The sequence below is a fragment of the Carassius auratus genome, chromosome 20, assembly GCF_003368295.1.
Source record: "Carassius auratus strain Wakin chromosome 20, ASM336829v1, whole genome shotgun sequence".
NCBI classification, from domain to species: domain Eukaryota; kingdom Metazoa; phylum Chordata; class Actinopteri; order Cypriniformes; family Cyprinidae; genus Carassius; species Carassius auratus.
In genome coordinates this window covers 16,714,715-16,736,306 of record NC_039262.1, presented here as the reverse complement: position 1 = coordinate 16,736,306, position 21,592 = coordinate 16,714,715, and the positions used below count along the sequence as shown (strand labels likewise).

Genomic DNA, 21,592 nt, shown 5'->3' with positions numbered 1-21,592 from the left:
TGGGTAATCAGACTACACTGGTCACACTGCTTATTTGTGATACACTAAAAATTCAGATTTCATAATATTAGTTTGTAAATTGGACTATCTAGGTCAATTTCTTTGAGTGTTTTCACATGCAACATAAGGGCTACTGGCTAAAAAAAATTGTGAAAAGTTAAATGTTATTATCTAAGAAAATATTATATTTGTTATTTGGAGAATTTAATTGGAAACTAGTTTTGAAGTAAATTTGGAAAATTTACTCTAATAAGCCTTGTGATGATTATTTGTTTACAAATTTGACACACTATTAAGAGCTAATTAACCCTGCAGGATGACTCGTATCTGCCTGCACATGACAGATTTCATGTACATTGCCATGATTAGTCTTGTAAACGTTCTTGTTAAATGATATGCAAATTGATCGTGCATATTCAGCAGTCTATGCATGTTTACAACAAGTCGGACAAAATTTAAGGATCAAATATGCCTTAGTGTGCTTGCTTACAGGTGTTTTTATTAGTAGTTCATGTACTGACAGGACTGATGAATGGTAAAATGAATCTCTGTCAGTTATCGTATGTCCACCGCAGCTAAATCGTTTCACGTTAACTATTGGCGAGAAATCACGTGCACCGTCCACCTGGGCTGGATCATGAGAGCCGACGTTCTGCTTGAAATATGAAAGATGTCAGACAAATGAGCCCAGTCAATACGAGGCTCCTCGAAAACAAATGCTTCCTGATAGGAGAGCGTCCCGGCGTCTCTCTCAGTTCTGGGCGTGTAATTGTCTGTCTGTGTTCTCTAATTGCGGAATAATAAATAAAGCACATTCATTTTTGTTTATGTCTGTACTTCTAATGCGATTCCCTCCAGTGTTGTGCTGCAGATACCTCTCAACTCTGCTTTTTCTCCGTTTTCTCTCTTTTTCCCTCCCCTCATCCCTCTCTCTCTCTTTGTCTCCTCGTCCTCCTGTTCCTCCGTTCCTCAGCACACCTGGGGGCATGCAGGGGATGTCTCAGCATGAATAATGCAGGAGAGCTTCAGAAGTTGTACCTGCTCTCCATTCCTACCATCTCTCTCTCTTTCTCTCTGTCAGTGCATACTTTCCATCTCTGGCTCTCCTTGTCCTCACTTTTCAAGTAAAACCATTATTCCCTTGCGGAGGAGCGGAATGTGATTTCCTGTGTGCTTGTTTTTTTTTTTGTTTTTTTTTTGTAAAAAAAAAAAAGATGTTTGCAGTTTAAAAACAAAAGCAGGCCTGCACTCAGTCCACTCTCTTTCTCTCTTTTGCAGTGGATTTCGTAGACTGTGGCAGAGGTTCTGGCTTGCGTTTCGAGAGCGGAGACCCTGCAGATTTCCGGATAGAGGCAGATGGGACGGTTTTTGCAACACGAACCCTGCAGCTATCTGACAGGAAGGGGCAGAGCCTGGAGATTAAGGCCAAGGACGTGAAGTCTCAAGAGGAATGGCTGGTGCACGTCAACTTCACCCAACCCAAGCAGGTAGGAAGTCCTGTGCTCGTGCACGTTAACAGTGAACGGCGGCTGTGTGACTGTGAATTCGCACTAATTATAACCATGTCAGATCGCTAACGGCGCATGGCGTTTCTAAACTAGCCTTACGCTGCAATTACACCATCAAACAGCCATTGTGCGAATGTGAGCTCACAGAAATGTCTCTCTTCATCCGTAGGCCCTCTGTGACAAAGCCAATGCTCTAATAAAACTATATTAGAAAATTAGCAGAGCACTAACACGTTGATAGTAGGGCTGTAATTAATGCTTAACGATGCTAAAGAGACATTAAGGCAGGAGGATACATTAGACAGTGGAGATCTGGACCCTCAGCTTGGGAACACTAACCATATGTCTCATAGCCATGCCTTCTGCTCGGAGACAAGGAGAATTTACTCTTTATTACTGATACACACATGCCCAACACACTGCCGCCAAGGGGAAGGAGGACGAGAGGAGCCAGCGGGGGAGAGAGTGGAAAAGGGTGAGATAAAGGATCAGAATGGTCGAGGAGGCAAAGGAGGAGAGGGTGAAAGGTTTAGACTAATGCTGGCCAGTCACTATGCATTCCCGATGATTTTGCTGCAGTATTCAAACCAAGCAACACTGGGAATATCACTGCGACTTTAATGAGCTTTTAATTTGGCCATTAAGTTTCCTAAAGAACCTGTCATTAGACTAGTTTTGCAACCGGTCTCCTTCCTTGTCTTGTGAGATTTAACTGCATCTGTGATTTAAAGTAGAAAAAGCCATGTTAAAATGGGTGTGTTTGATTAATTTGTGTTTTAATGAATCAGTTCAAAACTTATTTGTGGTATAAGGGTTTTATTTGGATGGAAAAAAAAATCTGTATTTAATATATATATATATATATATTTATATATATTTCACTTACCGCCCAGGGTATGAAAACAAATAAAGTGAATGTGACCATGTATTTTTGACTTTATATTATGTGTAAAAAATGATTAAAATCACATTTCATTCTAACATTGTAACACTGCAATCTAAAAAACTAAAATAAAGATTTTAAAGTGAAATGTTAAATTCACTAAATACAAAAGAATTGTGTCAGGCTATTTTGATTACCCCATGTGCTGTCAGCCACACATGCAGCCTTTTTGTCAGAGCATATGACGGACCGAGCCGCTTAAACTAATATCCGAAACGAAACTAGAAACTATGTCTTACCAGTTTTTAAAGGCCTTAATATGAAGCTTGTCACATGTTTGAAACAAATTGGATTATGCACTTTCTCTGCAGCAGCTCAGTCTGTGTCCTAAGCTATATTTTCAGATGTGCTCGTATCAAACTACTGTATATCAATATAAACGGTACTGCCTCACATCGTATCGCTTATAAAGAAAATAACGATATATCGTACAAACTTGATATTCTGCCCAGCCCTATGTGGTAAAAGCCTGCATGGCATTTCTTTGTATTAAACTTAAAAAAAATTTTTTTAAATACACTAATGTTCAAAAGTAAAAAAAAAAATCTGATTATATTTACTGTCACTTTTGATAAGTTTAATGCATTCTTGTCGAATAAAAGTATTAATTTCTTTAAAGAAAATCCACTGATTCTAAACCTTTGAACAGTGAAGTAGATAAATATAGTTTTTTATTACTATGTATTGTTTTATTGGTGCATAAAAATGAAAGTTATTATATTGTTTTCATGAAAAACATATAGTATAACATAAAAATGCTGCTCTTTTGAAGTTTCTGTTTGAATCCTAGAAAAAGAAATACAGATGACTTGATAACTTGTAAAAATTCCTGTCAAGTAATATCACATGGCTAGTTCAAGGATATATAGATATATATATATATATATATATATATATATATATATATATATATATATATATATATATATAAAACAATAATTGTTGGCCAGAAAGTATGGGAACCCTGTATACATTATTCTTGAATTCATTTAGTGAAAAACATGCCTTGCTTAATGTAGAGTAATTTTTTTTATCGTCTTATTCTTGACATTCTGAATGTTTAATGTCATAAACAATAAAAATCTTAAATGAAAGGTGATCTCAGAGTAATTAAACAAATTCAATTCAATTAAATGCATATCGGCGATCATCAAAAGCCCAGCCCTGTTTTGTAAAGCTAGAGAGATAACAAGAAAAAGAGAGGCAGGAAATGTGGAATGAGAGAGAAATGGGAGATGTGAAAAGCTAACGAGAAGGAACATAGGTGAAAAACATTTTTCCATCAGTTCTGTTGATGTTTATGTTGTCGGAGAGTTCGTTTGGAAAGACGGTGCGACTGTGAGAATGTACCCGGGTAATGAGTTAGCTCATCACCTGAGTCACAACAGAGAGAGAGAAAAACGAGTATATCTACCTCGCTTCGTCAACACACGAACTGCCGCCCACCCCAATGTGTATGGCATTACCAGCAATAGAGAGAAGATGGGTCAGGAGAAAGGGACGCTTAGTTGATATCAACTGAAATATTGAATCACCTTATAAAAAGATTTCTGTTCTTGCATAAAGAATTCAGTCTTTGTATTGTGTTGGTAGCTGGAAATGAACTCTTAACTGAACACTCAGAGGGGTTTTTGTTCTCTATAGCACTAAGAGCAGGGCAAATGTCTGGTCAAGCACATCTCTGGCTGCCTTTGGCGCAGGAATAACAAGGCTCAGGGAGAAAGAAAATGGAATAATACTGCAAACTCGACACACACTCTCACATTCACTATGTGGGTGTTACTGCTGAGGGATTTAACGATGGAGCTGCAGTGATATTTATGACCCCATTACAGAGGGTAAAATTAATTCTGTAATTATTTGGGGCCAGGGCAGATGTGTTGAAAGTGCCGCAGTGTGTATATGTGTGTGTGAGTGTGCATTCCTTAATGTACATTGAGCATTTCTCTGTTTTTTTTGTTTTGTTTTGTTTTTTTGCTTTAACAGGTGCCAGAGATCCTGTTTCCGTGGCACAGTGTGGTTGTCAAGGGCGACAGCAGTGTGAATCGCGTGAAAAGAGACTGGGTCATTCCTCCCGTCAATGTGCTTGAGAACTCCAGAAAACAATTCCCTGAAGAGCTTGTGAAAGTGAGTGTGTACACAACGCAATACAACACTGGTTCATCATGTGAAGTGTATTCAGAAACGTACACTAAAAATAAACGTTAAATTCACTCTCCGGGTTGTTATTCGAGTGCAGAGAAACTCAATTTTATGTTTACCCTGCAAAATGTGTGTGTGTTTCAGATCCAGTCGGATAAGGACAAGAGTAACACACTGCGCTATAGTGTGACTGGACCAGGAGCCGACCAGAACCCCACCGGCCTGTTTATCATCGACCCCATAACAGGATACCTGTCCGTCACCAAACCACTGGACAGAGAACACATCCCAAATTTCCATGTAAGTGTGTGTTTATGACTCCACACACAGTTGTTAAACTTTAATGGAGATTTCATCCAAAGATATTTATGTTTGCAACATTTTTCCCATTTATGAAACCTTTGAAACCTTTTTTCTTAGTAACTTTCCAGAAAATATTCTCAAAACAAGATCCATTTTTATATGAAACTACGTGAATATCTGCATAAGCATTCAGTTTTAATGTGAGGTTGCCTAATGACCATATGTTTTACTATGCATAACCTCATCTACATATATTTTCCATACGCATATGACATACAGATATGTAATGCAATGCATTTCTGTATTACACTTATTAGACTATATATATCGGGATAATACTTGGCAAAAATATATTTTTCTTATTCAATTTTTATAAAAAAATAAAATAAAATAATAAAATAATCCATTACCGATTTTTCTTTTTTACAGATGATGTTTTAATGCATTTTCAAGTAATTAAGTAAAATTTATGTTTTATGTCCTGCATGATGATAAAAGTATAAAAGTGGCATTTATATTATAAAAGTAGTGTATAAAAGGTGTAATGCAGAGTTTTGTATTGTTCAGTTTATTGTTTGGGCACTATAATCACCAAATCACCCAGTAAAAGTGTTGATTTATTATTTAAATTTCAGTTTAAAGTTCATTTTATACAAATGTTTGCTTAAGATGATGTAAGCATTTTCCAGTGCCAGATTTGAGAGCACACATTGTTTAAAGATCAGACCTTTGCTCTTTAGATCCATGCATTCCATCCAGAATAGAGAGAAACTCTCTAAAACTCCCAATAAATTACGTGTGTCAGGGTTACCATGGCAGCCGGTCTGAGAATGTGACCTTTGACACCCCTTTAATCCACTGTACCATGAAGAGGAGAGCAGACAAAATTAAACTTGGAGAAGCTTATCCTAACATTAAGTCACACACACACATTCATTCATTGTGCTCGCAGGGGGGCATTCCCTAAATCTGGCTTTTCCTAAGTAAGAACAATCCTCAATCTCCCCTGGAAGTAGTTGCAAACTTTTCCTGCCTGGTTTCAATACCCTTTCACTTCACCACTGGACCCGAGAGGCTGTTAACCTCCCTCAGTGTCCACCTAATCCACATTCAGATTCAAATTATGCAGAGATTACATGAATATGAAATGATTTGCTATCCTAATGGTGCCAAAGGTGGAGCATCAGACTTCTTTCTGTCAGCTCGTGCGTATATGCAGCAGACCTAAGACTTTGGTTGCACACAATCAGCAACCACGTCAGCTGCAGCAGCTGCTTGACATGAATAACCGCTGTATATGAGTGTGGTGGTTAAGAGAAGAGCCTCTTCTCTGCTGACAGTGTGTCAGTACTGCAGTACAATTTATTTGCAATAACTTTTTGGTCAAATTGTTGACTACAAGAGATGTGTTGCTGAAATGTTTGACCCTAAACTTTTGACTGTTTGCACTCACAGCTACGTGCTCATGCTGTAGACATCAATGGGAACCAGATGGAGAACCCCATTGACATTATCATCAATGTCATCGATATGAACGACAACCGGCCCGAGTTCACTCACCAGATCTGGAACGGAACCGTGGACGAGGGCGCCAAACCAGGTACACCTGTCTTCACATTTATGTGGATATAATGGTGGTTATAATGAAGGGAAAACTGACATTTCTTGCTCGGCTATAGGTACGTTTGTAATGACAGTGACCTCCCAGGATAAGGATGACCCAAATACAGCCAATGGGATGCTCAGATACAAGATCCTCTCCCAGACCCCAGAGAGCCCCTCCTCCAACATGTTCACTATCAACAACAAGACTGGCAAAATCATCACTGTAGCTGCAGGTCTAGATCGTGAGGTACGACGAAGTGTGTGCTAGTATCAACAGTATACAAAACAACAATACTGTAAACCAGAGGTACTCACCAATGTTAACACCAAGAGCAGTAACTATAATGATAACTATAATGTTGTTCACACTAACGGATGAAAACACTGAGGTGCAGTTACTTTGTCGGTTGCTTTAATTTCTTGAGCTCAGGTGGATTCTGATTGGCTGTCAATGTTTGTAATTGTTCATCAGCTAGAAAAGGTTGTTTTGAGAGTGATTGCAACAAAATTGTTTCTCTGGGTCTTTATCATTGCTATAGAATTACAGTGAATTTTTTAACTTAGCATTATAGTTATCATATTAGGTATGAACGGATTTTCATTTTCATATTATTTATATAGTATTATAGTATTAAAGTGTTTATTGTATGTTTTTTTTTTCAATTACCTTTCATTTATATATTTTCAGTTTTTAGTTATTAATTTTAGTTTAAGTTTTATTAATTAATGTGATTTTTATTTTTTATTTCTATTTATCTTTGATGTATTTTTGTTTCAGTTTTAAGCTTATTTTATGTCAGTAAGTTGCTAAAATGACATTTCAAATTTTTATTTTTGTTTAGGTTTTCCATCTAATATATGTTTTATATTTGAGATTTCCTTTAATTACCATTTCTTTTAATTTAATTTCATTTCATTTTTGTTATTAACAACAAAACTGTTATCAAATGTTCAGTTGGACCCAAAGAAGGTCTATTTTGATAGGGTTAAGTAATAAGATGCAAACATACATTTTCCTAGTTTCCTTATCCTTTCAGCCACTGCTGTAAACCATTCATGTCTTGCATTTTCAAAACTTATCTTGTTTCATTTTTATGTGCCGAGCAGAAGGTGCCTCAGTACACCCTGATCATTCAGGCTACCGACATGGAGGGAAACCCCACCTATGGTCTGTCCAACACCGCCACTGCTGTCATACGCCTGCTGGATGTCAATGACAACGCTCCAGAGTTCACCCGAGAGACTGTGAGTGACACACACACAGCCACTTGAACACATGTCTCGCCAAAGCCATCTCAGCTGAAAGTCAATCTCTCTCTCTGCCTGTGTCTGTAGTTCCACGGTGAGGTCCCAGAGAACCGTGTGAATGTGATAGTGACGAATCTCACCGTGACTGACAAAGATGAACCGGGGACTCCTGCCTGGAATGCAGTCTACCGGATCATAGCAGGGGATCCAACCGGACGCTTCTCCATCCCTACTGATCCCGTTACCAACGAAGGCCTCGTTACCGTAGTCAAGGTAACACTTACAACAAAACTTACTAAGAAATGAACAAACTGACAATTGGTCTGGAACGGAGTACGTTAGTGGTTCCTCGCCGGGTTTTCCACTTCCTGAGAGAAATCGGAGAAGCAAAAAAAAAAAAAAAACGCTTAGATACTGGAATGTCATAAACAGAGAAGCGGAGTGATACAAAAAGAGTGAAAAGTCCCAGGACTCTTCTCAACTGATCAGATTCATGGACCGGAACTAACTATTGTATAAATGCTGTAATTGGGTTGCGCTGCTATTCGCTAGAATCTCGCTAGAGTCCCTCAGGCACGGGTTCAAATGCGGAGCAAAAGACTGTCTCCATGGAAACAGCTTCCACCTGCTGTTCAGCTGAGTTAATGGTTTATGTCTCTTAATTGAGAATGAGTCATTCATTAATTATTATTCAAACATTTCTCCTCTGTGTATTTAATTGCAACGCGATCCATTCATTGTATCACTGTGATTCTTTTTCCTAACAGATTATGACACTGTTAACTTGATTGTTTGTGTGTGTGTGTGTGTGTTTGTGTACAGCCAATTGATTTTGAGATGAATCGATCATTCATGCTGACGGTTGTCGCTGAAAATGAGGTGCCACTGGCGAGTGGGATCCATCGCACCCGCCAGTCTACATCCACCGTGTCCATACGTGTCATCGACGTGAACGAAAGCCCAAATTTTGAGCCCAACCCCAAACAGGTCAAACTGGAGGAGGGACTTCCACAGTGGTCGATGCTGACGGCTTTTACAGCTCATGACCCAGACAGATACATGCAGCAGACTATTAGGTATTAAAACACATACGTGCATGTACATGTGCACTTATAGGCCAGCTCTTATGTATGCATTTTTGGAAATAGCAAGTGTTTGATGTGCTATGTAGACCAAAGCAGAGCTTTCTTGCTAGTCCAGTCTGAACAATTATGGAAACTAAGCTGAAAATGCAGTAGGAAAAACAGAAAAACAAAAAGAGATTGCAAAAAAGTCATGTAAAATGGATGGTCATGAATATGGCCTATTTAATTAATTGTTAATGGCAATGTTTGGAAAGGAACACTAGCTTGCTACTTACTGAATATTTTATAGTATAAATTGTATACTTGCTAGTATTTTTTTTTATAATCTGAAAAAAATGTGGCATTATGAAATGATAAATATTTGAACACCACTGCGCTACATTTTTGTTACATTACCTCATTATTTTGTTTTATTTAACAATAAACAATTGTCAGTGCTGTCAAATACAGTTATTTAAAATAAAATGTTAAAATTGATAATATTTCTACTTCATAAATGTTAACCACCTTTGTATGGTGTGTTTTAAAGGTACTCTAAATTGTTTGACCCTGCCAACTGGCTAGAGATCGACCCCAACAACGGACGTATTTCCACCATTGCTGTCTTGGACCGAGAGTCTCCATATGTCAAAAACAACCTCTACAATGCCACATTCATGGCCGCTGATAACGGTAGGAGCAATTGTGTTTAAATGTGCATGTATGCAGCAGAAGCGGTTGAGATTGAGTGATTCCATTGATTTTAGCTCTAGGGAGGAATTGCAACCCGAACAAACTGCAACTGAGATATACACATGCCCACACATCCATGTTAATGATCACACCAACAACATATGCAAACTCATTTTGAATGTCTATATGTTGTTCACTTTCTCTGGGTTTTTCCTTTGAAGCACACACATAGGCACATACACTACCCGCTGTGTGAAAGAGTCTACAGAAGTCTGCTAGGCCCTATTCTGCTGTGGTGTTTAACATTCTCGCTGCATCAGAGCTGTGAAACAAACCCCCTCTCACACACACACGCTGTAAATTTGAGAAAGCTTGTCTCCAGAAACACTCACTAAACTGTTGTACCATTTTTGTATGTGGCATTTCAGCAGAAAACCTACCTGTAATCCAGTTTATCCAGACACTGAATGCACTGAAATAGGGAAGCACTGTCTGTAAATTAAGTAAAAGTCATTATTATTAGCACAAATACACCTTTATATTTAAAGTATGAGCCTAGATCAGCACTTTTAGATTGCGCAAACTCAACGCTATCCTCATGGCCAATTATCATTGTGTTGGAAAACAGGGGGTAATTTTATTAAGCATTTTTAATTTTAAATTAAAAAAGGGTTATTTGAAAAAGTTGTTTGTGCACATTTTCCAGTGATAATTGCGGCTGCAATTTGTGAGGTGATGAAGATTAGTGTTATATCCAGCTGTGTGGTGCAGTCAAGTGCACTTTCTACATATGAAAGGTGTCTGGATTGCAGTGGTGGAGTGATGCTGTTCAGTTACTAAAAAGTATTTCATATTGTAGTAGTCTGCTGCGTCAACCACAACCAGACGCATAATTATTGGCCAACTACGGTTGTAAGTTCTGTCATTGCCAATGTAGTTCAATGATTTAGTGTTTCCCGAACCCATACTGCTCTGGGTGTGTGCTCACAGTGTGTGTGTGTATGTGTTCACTGCTCTGTGTGTGTGCATTTCGGATGGGTTAAATGCAGAGCACAAATTCTTAGTATGGGTCACCATACTTGGCTGAATGTCACTTTCACTTCACAACGTGGTTTGACTAGCTAATATGATTGTTTTATTATTATTATGTTGTACTGGAAACGCATGCCTAAGGAAATGCAGTGTGCAAATTGTCTTTAGAAATGATTTTTGGTTTTGGGTGTGTCTGTGCTGTAACCTTAATTTCTGTAATAATTAATGTGTAAATCAAGTGCTAAAATAATGCAGACAGAGTGCGCAAATACACAGCGCTAACTTAATGTTCTTAGTGAATTCCTGTCTCAGTTCAGTTGAATCTTTGTGGTCAAGTAGCAGGGTTTCCTATTCCACAAAGAAGCCTTTTTGCATCTAATTCAAAGCTGATTCGCACACCCGATTCAATAAATTAAGGATACTTAGTCGTACTTGAGTTAGGGCTTTTCAGGGCTGGAACAGTTTAAAAATGTGCAGTGAGTGCCAGCAGTAGAACAGAAAGCCACCGCTCCGTCAGCCTGCTGCACTGCACTGCTCGTCTCTTGTTCTTTGTTTAAAGATCAGTGAAGTCGAAAGGTCTTGTTACTCTTGTTGAAACAGAAACTAAGCTCTAAGCTCTAAGTATTGATGGTCCAGTCTGTGCTGGGGCTCTTGTTCGCAGATATTTCATGGACGTGGGCAGCTTGATTGGATCTTATAGACTGTGCATTATGGTTTATAAATGAGTTGGCATGCCCAGTAACCCAGAAGAGAGGAGCCTAAAGTCGTTAACTGCTGTAGTTCGTCTGTATCGTCAGTTTTCCACTATTACCGTTTGGCTCAGATGTCACGCCCACAAACCCTTCACGGTCATGATGCATATTGCACACAATAATGCCAAGAGCTGTACGGAATCAGTTTCCAGGACTCCAGGTGCACAAGCTTTGTTATTAATCATCAGGTTGTGTAGGAGGGGATACAGCTATGACCGGAAGTGATGCAAATCTCGCCAGATGGACAGGCAGAAAATGTTTTAATAAAAATAAATTAAATGGACAGTAAAGAAGACAACTAGCTAACTAATCAGCATACATTGTGGCAAAGTCTTTTGAACCAAAATTTCTTAAAATCAGTATCTGTATCCTTTCTACCCTCAACTTGTCGTGTAGAATGCATTTTTTAAACTGCATGTTGAAAATAGTGTTTTGAGGGTTTAAATGTTAAATTTTTCAACTATTTATTATGAGCTATTTATTGACATGAAAAACCGCAAATGTTTGAGTGTTTACATGTGACAGCTGCCGTTGATGTGTGGCGTTAATGTTTTTACTGGACTTTAAAGTTGCCTGAAACGCAATGCTTACATTTAAAAATTTAATACAGTGTTTTCTCTCAAAAAATCCTGTCTTGCATTGAATCTTGCGATAGTGTGGGCTGTGAAGGATCCATCTGTTATATCCTTCATGGCCCGGGAAACAAAGAACACATTTCGAGACTGCATTTTAGAGTCTTTAAATTGGTTTGGAACTGGTGATTAATTCGGTCTTCAAATGCAGCCTTCAAAGGATGCAGCCTCTGAATTGGGACACAGCTTATGCTTGTATTGACTTCCCCTTTTTCTTTGTCCATCGACAGGTGTTCCCCCTGCGAGTGGGACGGGTACACTGCAGATCTACCTGCTGGACATAAATGATAACGCACCTCGAGTCTTCCCTCAAGAAACAGAAGTGTGCGAACGCCCCGAACCCAATGCGATCAATATCACAGCCGTAGACGGAGATCTCAACCCCAATGCTGGGCCCTATGCTTTCGAACTGCCCAACCGACCCTCAGACATCCGCAGGAATTGGACACTGACTCGAATCAGTGGTACGCCACATGGAAAAGATTTCTCTGGAATTAACAATTACTAAATTCTTACTACCAGACTTTATCTCATGTGTTTTGTGGTTGGTTTGTAGGCGATCATGCTCAGTTAAGTCTGAAGATAAGTTATCTGGAAAGCGGGATATACGAGCTGCCCATAAGCATCACGGACTCGGGTAACCTGCCCATGTCCAACACCACCTACCTGCGCATCAAAGTGTGCCAGTGTGATCATCACGGTGACTGCGTGGACATGGAACGTATCATGGCAGCTGGGCTGGGCACCGGAGCCATCATTGCCATACTTATCTGCATCATCATTCTGTTGGGTAAGACACACTAGACAGAAACTGTTTCTTCAAGGCAGTGGAGTTCTTATCAGTTGGTCACATTTCTTCCGAAGCACATGTGATCTGCTTTTGGAGTCACAAAAGACTTCATAGTAAGGCTGTTGAAGAAAGGATAGGAACAGTTCTGTTCACTTATACCAGTGTTATCATTTGAATCAAAATCGTTGCCTTTCTCTTTTTGGGTTGACTGTAGCTGGGCTTCCATCCATTTTTTTATTAATATGTCATATTTTTTTTATATAATTTATAAAATAAAATAAAATATGTGAGATGGAAACACCAAGAGGTAAATCCAATTTCTAAAATGTGCAAAAAAACCAAAACTTAAAAGCTCTGATTGAATAATTCACTTTAGACCAATATCATTTCAGAAATTTGGCACTGTCACCTTAAAAAACAGTTTGACACACCGTCGCCCCTAAAAAAAATGAAACTTCTTTCTTAATAAACTAGCGACAACATTTTACAGAATGTTTTGTCTCTGCTCTCTAAATTCATTTATTACGTTTAATAAAAGAGCCACCGTAGTTTTCCCAATAGCCACAAATTTCTGATTTGCTCAAACTTCTGTGAAAGTGACAACTTTTTTGATTAAATTAAATTTGGAATATGAATGGAAACAGCTTGTGATTAACTCAGTTGCGCACATGAATAATATCACAAAATAATACCAGAATCCAATTTTTACTACCTAAAGAACAAATTTTAAGGAAAAAGTGACACAAAAATATAGCTTGTCTGAGCGAGCAACAGTAACTGAGAATTGGCTGAACTTTTTCCGGTTTTGATGCTAAAAATTACACACTGCACCTATAAATGTCTGTTCTCAAGTCATTTTGCTTGTTATATATTGATCTATCACTCACTTTCTGTCTCTCTCTGCAGTGCTGGTGCTGATGTTTGTGATGTGGATGAAGAGACGGGATAAAGAGAGACAGGCCAAGCAGCTGCTGATCGATCCAGAGGACGATGTGCGAGACAACATACTCAAGTACGACGAGGAGGGCGGCGGAGAGGAAGACCAGGTACATGCACTCCCTCTCTATTGCTGCTGCAGGCCATTCACAGTTATCCCAGCTCAGAATTACTCAAGACAATCTAGCTTGTTTAATAAAAACATTTGAAAAAGTTTTAACCAGTCGTTAAATGTTCACGATTTTAATTTGATCTGCGTGGTGCAGTTTAAAATCTTGATGACTAATTTTCAGCATTCGTTTTGCAAGTAAGGCTGATTATAAAGTGACTCGATTTAAACTGATGCAACAGTTCCTGCTTTGCCTGGTGGTGTGAGTATGTGTGAGACTCACGGATTTGCATTTGAACCAAACTTTGGTTTTTGCACAACTGACGCACACACACAAACCAAATCAGATTTGTATTTTATCCGTTTGGAGACTTTTCTATGGTTTTTATGAGTTAATGGTATGAACTTACTCCCACAGGAACCATTTGGAATTTTCTTATTTTAATTAAAACATTAAATCAAAAGAAAAATCCATTAGTAATGTACTTAAGCCTGGGGTATGCTGTGTTTTTCCACCTGCTTCTACCTCTTGCACATGGTTCAGTGTTCTAGCATTTTCAAAGTAATACTCCATAAACCATGAGCACTTAAAGACGTGTGTCATCTTGTAAAAGGGAGATGAATTCTGACCTCCTTTTATATCCATTTCTGTTGTTTTAACCTTCATCTACGGTTATTTAATTGGCTTTTTACTTTTTTAACGGATTCTTGAAAAAAGCAGCCCAACTGCACAATGTAAATATATGTGTCTGAAATCCAAGGGTTTTGAGCACACCTCTAACCCTATTTGTGGTCGTCTCTTTCCTCTATCTGTGATTCTTCAGGACTATGATCTGAGTCAGCTGCAGCAGCCCGATACTCTGGAGCCAGACATGATCAAGCCCGTCGGGATCCGCCGGCTGGATGAGCGACCGATGCACTCCGAGCCCAACTACCCCATCCGCTCGGCCGCACCCCATCCCGGAGACATAGGAGAGTTCATCCACGAGGTACGCCATGCGCCATAGTCGCGCCATATAAAATGGTTAGATGGCACCAGTGATAAGACCTAATGGTGATTGATTGGTTAATTGGACCATGGTCTATTCAGTTTTGTTGATCATTAGCCAGGCTCAGGGATTCAATATCTCATGCTACAGTCTGTGGATGTGTGCCCTCCCATGCACACACATACATGCAGACCTCACAAGCTCTTAGCAATGCGACTGCGCTCAAAGCAGTGTGAGATTAGCAAGAAACTGCTTAAATCAGGTAATGAATTAAACATTACTGCTAAATGTAATCAGCCTCACTTAAAAGACAGGCAAGCTTTGTAGTTGGCAGCATTTGCCAATCTGTTTGACCGAAACTTGATTTTTTTTAGCAGTTTTTTTGCATTCCAACAAAAATTATCACTTACGAGTTTGGTTTATAGCCGTTTTATGTCTATAGAAAGATTTGTTTGGACAAGAGACTTCAAGATTCAGAATTATGTTTACTGAACCTTTATACGGTGTTTAGTCTATGTTAGCACTTTGCCTGGACAGTGTTATGCCAAGAATAGAACTTTACTTGCACAATATGGCAGGCTTTCAAAAATAAGTGAGCTGTCTTCCTAGACCACCTTTTTGGGCACTAGAGGCATTTTAAACATTCAAATTGAATGTGCATTTGGGTGTTTGATTCACTACCAGAATCAGTTGGGCACAGCTCATGCTCATAAATGTTGTACATACACTTTTGTATATAGAAAGTTTGTGTCTCATGTTTTGTATCTTAATTTGTGTCAGAAATGCTGCACTTAGTACTACTCGATTGCAATAGGAATGAAATGGCGTTTTAAATTTTAGCTTTATAAGAAAAAATAATGACTGTTGAGTGTACAACACGTTGGCTTTTTTTTGGCTAAAGAAGTACATAATTCAGTATTTTGCGCAATTTGCCTGTTCCAGAGTCTAGCATCTGTTTGCACGCCGACCCCAAACCTTCTCTGCTTGCCTCTCCTCTCCTCCTCTTTTGTTCCTACTTCTTTTTCTCCATCCCATCCCCCTCTGCACTTAAAAAGCAATAACAAATGAGTAATTTAAACAGTTGTACTAGAGAACATCTGAAATGTGTCTATTTTAAAACCACATCTGTTCTTGGCATGTTCCCCCAGGGTCTCAAGGCGGCCGACACTGATCCCACAGCCCCTCCGTATGACTCCCTGCTGGTGTTCGACTATGAGGGCAGCGGCTCCACGGCCGGATCGCTCAGCTCCCTTCACTCCTCCAGCAGCGGAGGCGACCAGGACTATGACTACCTCAACGACTGGGGCCCTCGCTTCCGCAAACTCGCCGACATGTACGGAGGCAACGACGACTAGCTTACGCCATCACCGCAGGACCACATAAAGAGAAGGAGGATCCGGAGGAGGAGGAAAATTTAAAGAAAAAACATCAAAAAAACTGTGTGGCACTTTTTTTTAATCGCGGGACGTGGACAGTGTGCAGAATCAAAACATTGAAGAAAACCAATATACCCTAAAGAGACAGAGAATGAAGACTGAGAAACGAAGAGACAAGAAAGTGGAAGGAAGATCACCATGGCAACAAAACCTGGTCTCTCCGAGGCCCTCTGTCGTAGACGGAGGGGGTCTAATGAAGGAAATCTGCCTTGTTTTGGTTCAGTCCAGGATTTTTTCGCCCTAAGTTTGAAGGATCATCGGTACGAAACGAATGAAGAAACGCTTAAAGAACGTTAAATGAATGCTAAGTTACACTTGAATCTCACAGTACAGAAGCACTGGGATATTACGTGCCTTTTTGTACATTTTTTAATTTTGTTTCATTTTTACATTTTCTTTTCTTTTTCAGTCTTTGTTCATTTGACCTGATGATGCTGTTTTTCTGTTCAATGGCTTTGGTGGCTCAGAGTTTTGGAGTGTTTTTTTTTTTTTTTTTCGTCGTGAGCCTGTTTATAACGTTGATGCTTCTACACGCTTCTGTTTGCGTTTCTCACCGTCACGCTGTTCGTTCACGTCGCGTATCAAAACAAAGACTTTGGAAGAGTGAGAGCGTCTAGACAGAGAGAACAGCTTTGTACAGTATGCTAGAAAATAGATTTCAGTTTCTCAATTTTGTTGCGTTTTCTCTTTTTTAACGTATATATTCACCATTTTTCCACCAAAACGTTAACTTATGCAGCCAGTTGCAAAATGGGAGATGAGCGTTATTATTCGGTAGCAGAACTTTTTAATGCATTTATTTTTCTCTCTCTCTTTGCAGGTTTTTCTTTTTTTTTTTTCTTTTTTTTTTTTTTGAAGTGATTTTAGTATTTTGCAAATGAAAATGTTTTTTTTGTTGTTGTTTTTGTTTTTTCATGTCATCTGCCTTAGTCATTCTGGTATTCTTTCATGCCTGGTATTCTTTAATTTTTTACTCCACTGTAAATTAAATGATGTGTACATAGTTTTCGTTTTGTTTCTCCTCATTTGATGTAGTCTACGAAGAAGAGCAGGGCGTGAAGAACTTGTATATGTAAAATTTGGACTACAGACAAAAGGATTTTTGCATGTTTTTATCTTTTCCGTATAAAACAGTCTTTCTGAAATTTATTTACACACAAATAAAGAAATGCCCACCTCAATGGAGACTAAAGTGAATAAGTGACCCAGAAGTGTGGTCCAGATACCCTTTGCTTTCATTCTTCCCCTTTCATAGTGTGTAACATTTCTTTTTTTGGTTTCGCCCTTTCGGCCCAGTTAAGGACCTTCCATTTGCCCGTTCTCTGATTTCATGGCTTGTCGTTCTTTGTCAAGGATTCCCTGTTGACCTTCCGCTTCCTTTGTTCTTCTCTGCTAAGTTCTGCATTTCCATTGTCTTCTCCCCTGAGCCACTCTCATGGATCATCTGACTTTCGAGGCCATACTCCTAAATGCACGATCTTTCAGGATCTTCATGTTTGAACTAAACTGTAAAGGTGGACCGAAGCCCTCATCATAACCGTCTCTGCCTATTAGAGAATCGTATTGGTGTGTGTGCGCGTGTGTGTATCACTGGATGCTGTCAGAGAGGGCCAATTAAAAGAGCAGGATGGAAGAACAAGGCCAGTCCACTCATGAGGCTCAGCCATAAGATGATTAACAGCTTTTTAATGAACGATGGCTGTCCTGAGTTCTGTGGGCTCTGTTTGCAATGACCTGTTGATATTATGACCCATTGCAGCCCAAATGACCAATAAAAGTCTAATTTTGGAAAGTTGATTTGTTGGTTTTCTTTGCTGCAGTGGTGTTTTAGTGTTGTTCCAAAACCTAGCATGTCCCTAGATAGTTGGCTTCTAAGGCAGGCACCTAAGCATCATGGGACCACACTAGTGACCAATTTAGACAAGCAGATCACAAATAGCGCTCCGCATGGGAGACTCGACTCACAATTGATTTGAATAAGAGGTGATGTTAGTATGTTGCTGAGCTAAAAGCTTTCTTAAAATTTTTTAGCCTATAATCATAAAAATTTGTGATGCATTGAAATTTCAGCACGATAATTAAGCTGAAAAAGCAATAAAGTAAAATAATAAAACAATTAAAATTTTGGGTTTCAGCTGAAATGTTAAATTAGTGCAGTGTAGCATCTATTACAGTTTGTTTGACTGAAATATAAATGGAATGAAATTAAATATATTTTTACTACATATTTCCATTTACCACATATTTACTACTTAAATACATTTATTTAAAACTAAATTAATATTTTTTTTTATTAAACAATATTTTTAATCAGCATTTTCCAGTATTGAGTAAAATACTATATAAGAAACATTCCTTTTGCCTTATCCACCATTTTGAAATTATTTTTCGAAGTACATTATGGGATCACTTACTGCTGCCTTGAGAATGAGGTATCTTAATTAACTAGCCGACATTTTGAACACCCTTTGTGTCTGAAATGCTGCCTACGTATGCAGCTCACAAAGCTTTGGAATGAGATAATTGTATATATGCATGCTAAATGGGCTCCATTAAATGGAAAAAGGAAATGCTGTTGCATACCTTGACCTTAAAAGTGATTACTGGCAGCTGGGTCATTATCTGGGTCTGTGCATTCCTGCCTCCATCATTTGAGTCAGTCTACAGTCCACACACACCAACTTGTGTATTTCTGTACTCCCTTCAGGGCTATCCTTTGCTCCGCCTTCTCTATCTAACGTTCTCCAGAGACTGAGATTATTGTGCCGACATCAAAGCCTGGCCTCCCCATGTCCTATTGTGTGTGACTGAGAGAATGAGAGAGCTAAAAAAGTGGAAGTCTCGTCGCTTAAGGTCACATGAAGGATGGGGAATAAGCTTTTCTCTGTGCTGCTATCTCCTTTATGCCACACTCTCTACATATAGTATATATGTCCATATAAAACTCCTTCCTGCATTTTATATTTAGAGTTTCCTATATCGTTTTTTTTATACTCCATCTTCCATTCCTCTCTTTCTCTGTCCTTTGTTTCAGTTTTTTGTGCTTGGTTTTGTCAGTAATGGTCTGAGCAGTCCACTGGAACACTTGATCCTTTGTTACACCAAAGGGGTACGTGTGTGTGTGTGTGTGTTGTGTGTGTGTGTGTGTCTATGTGAATAATAGACAGAAGGAAAGGCAGTGAGTGCACCAGGGATTTACTAGGAAAGAGATTTAAAATTTGGGGTGAGATATACATTTCTGTTCATATGTTTACATACCCATTGTATGAGCATTTTTAATTTATTTTTTCACAGAATACAGATATATGTAAAAATGTAGTAGACAGTCTTAGCCCACACCTCTGCAGATGCACAGGGAGTCATCCTTCGATTAAATACTTAAACATTATAGGCCTATTTGTATGCTAAACATACATTTATGTTGTGAAATTTAATCGGTAAAGAATTACAGTAAAATGTAATTTCAACTTTTTAAACTTTTTTTAATTAATCAAGTCTTAGAACGCTTTAAAAAAATGCTTTGTTCTTAAGTTATTAGAGTAGGCTATTCTTTCTTTCATAATTTATTAATTGTATCTGCAATACTTTGTTACTTGTGAATTGAAGAGCAAAGTACTTCTATGAATAATTTTACTTGACAAAAACTATGTGACTGAATTAACGTGAATTCGAGACTATGCCCCGGAAGCAAATACCTAGCACCGCTCACAAATCTTGCCAGCGAATCAAGTGTCGATGAAGTTGATACAGTGATTTAATCAGGTGAGTCGTTGTTTTGAACTATTCAGTGTTGCCAGACGTACGGTAATTATCGTATTTGTACAATAATTTTTACTTCTGTACGATGTACAATCAATAATGAAATAAATCCCGTAATGTACAATAATTTCTGAATTTCATGAAAATTTAAATGATGGTTGCAGTCATAGGGCTTCTTTACTCATACATGAAATCGGCTCATTACAGACACTCTAAATGCGTTCGTGTGCATCTGAGGGTGTGTTAAGATTGCAGGAGAGTGCCTACTTTAAAGCCAATGAGCACTAGTTGTGGTCCATGATAGCAAGAACCCCTTCAACATCTGGCAACACACAGGATTCCGATGACAGCGGCTCAGATGTGGAGTTAACTACTGCACTGCACCAAGCAGCAACAGCTAAATTCCTTCTTCACTGGACTCGACAAAGCAAGTGGTAAAAATTATTTTAATATGTTTTAATATTTGCTGCGACGCAGACAGTCACTGAAAATAATGGGATAGTATTTTGTCTCACTGCTTCCGTCCTACAATATGCCTTGGTATCTATTGTGGTCATTTGCAGGTCGTGTCAAAATGTTTTTGGTTTAGAATAGATAAATAACTCTTTTGATTGGCGCACGATAAATTTCTTCCAAATACGATAATTTTGAACTTCTGGTACGATACTTGGACATTTCCAATCTGGCAATACTGGAACTATTAAATAAACCGTGTCAGCATGGGAATCAGGTTATACTGACTCAGGCCCAGCTTCAGAATCAAAACACTGAGGGTGCTTTAATTAGTGAGGGTGCTTTAATCAGGGGCGTAGATTAAGTATAACAGTTCAGGGGGACAATAAACATAAGATTTCTCAAGAGCAATGTTTGAAGGGGACAAAAATAATACAGCTAAAATTGTACTTAATTTACACAGAGGAAAGCTTTACTACTATTAGTGTAGCAAGTAGACCGTGCCAAATTAGACAACTTAAAGGTTAAAGGTCTACTAAAGCAAAAAAATACCATAATATTTTGGCAGATATTTAAGATAAATGCTAAGTTAACATGGTTGTCAACCATGCGTCTGTTCGATATTGTGCTTGAATTCATTAGGCTGCACAAAGCATATTATTCAGGTCTCACAAAGAGAAGCAAACACTACTAAACCAAACTTTTTTTTTTTTCATGAGCTTTGCCGCAACACGTTCACTTGCTGATATACATAAAACTATTCAATAAATAGCTATTTAGAATAGGCACTTAATTCAAATAACTATTAAACTATATAATACAATAACGAGAATTATCAGCTTGAAAATGCTAACAAAGATGGATCTATAATTTCCTTACAATTGAAAGGTACTCTGTGTTATTTCATCAGTCAGTCATGGAAGTCTGGTGGTTGGTGGGCTTCTGGCAACATTAATTCCAGGAGAGAAGACACTTCTATAGATTTGAGAGCACAAGTTTGAGCTTGCACATCTGAGTGAGAGAAAGTGCACCTCCTGTTTTGTGCATTATACGGATAGATGTGTTTTGTCCACATACCATATGTTGTATAATTATATAACTAGGGAGCAAAGATACATTAAAAAATAAAAAAATAAATAAAGAAGGGCTTCACTGATTAATTTCGCCTGGGGCCCCGCTGAGTCATATAAGTACACTG

General features: G+C 38.5%; 1 protein-coding gene across 1 annotated transcript in view; it reads left to right on the top strand.

Moving 5' to 3' along the window:
* Positions 1 to 17,979, top strand: part of LOC113121059 (cadherin-2) — a 47,152-nt gene extending 29,173 nt beyond the window's left edge. The window contains exons 3-16 of the mRNA XM_026291288.1: positions 1,279 to 1,487; positions 4,438 to 4,578; positions 4,738 to 4,893; positions 6,352 to 6,496; positions 6,576 to 6,748; positions 7,609 to 7,746; positions 7,837 to 8,022; positions 8,572 to 8,825; positions 9,364 to 9,506; positions 12,153 to 12,386; positions 12,479 to 12,712; positions 13,619 to 13,758; positions 14,582 to 14,746; positions 15,895 to 17,979. Of these exons, the coding sequence (XP_026147073.1) occupies positions 1,279 to 1,487; positions 4,438 to 4,578; positions 4,738 to 4,893; positions 6,352 to 6,496; positions 6,576 to 6,748; positions 7,609 to 7,746; positions 7,837 to 8,022; positions 8,572 to 8,825; positions 9,364 to 9,506; positions 12,153 to 12,386; positions 12,479 to 12,712; positions 13,619 to 13,758; positions 14,582 to 14,746; positions 15,895 to 16,101 (2,525 nt within the window). The 3' untranslated portion in view covers positions 16,102 to 17,979. The remainder of the gene's footprint in view (positions 1 to 1,278; positions 1,488 to 4,437; positions 4,579 to 4,737; positions 4,894 to 6,351; positions 6,497 to 6,575; positions 6,749 to 7,608; positions 7,747 to 7,836; positions 8,023 to 8,571; positions 8,826 to 9,363; positions 9,507 to 12,152; positions 12,387 to 12,478; positions 12,713 to 13,618; positions 13,759 to 14,581; positions 14,747 to 15,894) is intronic.
* Positions 17,980 to 21,592: the final 3,613 nt, after the last annotated feature.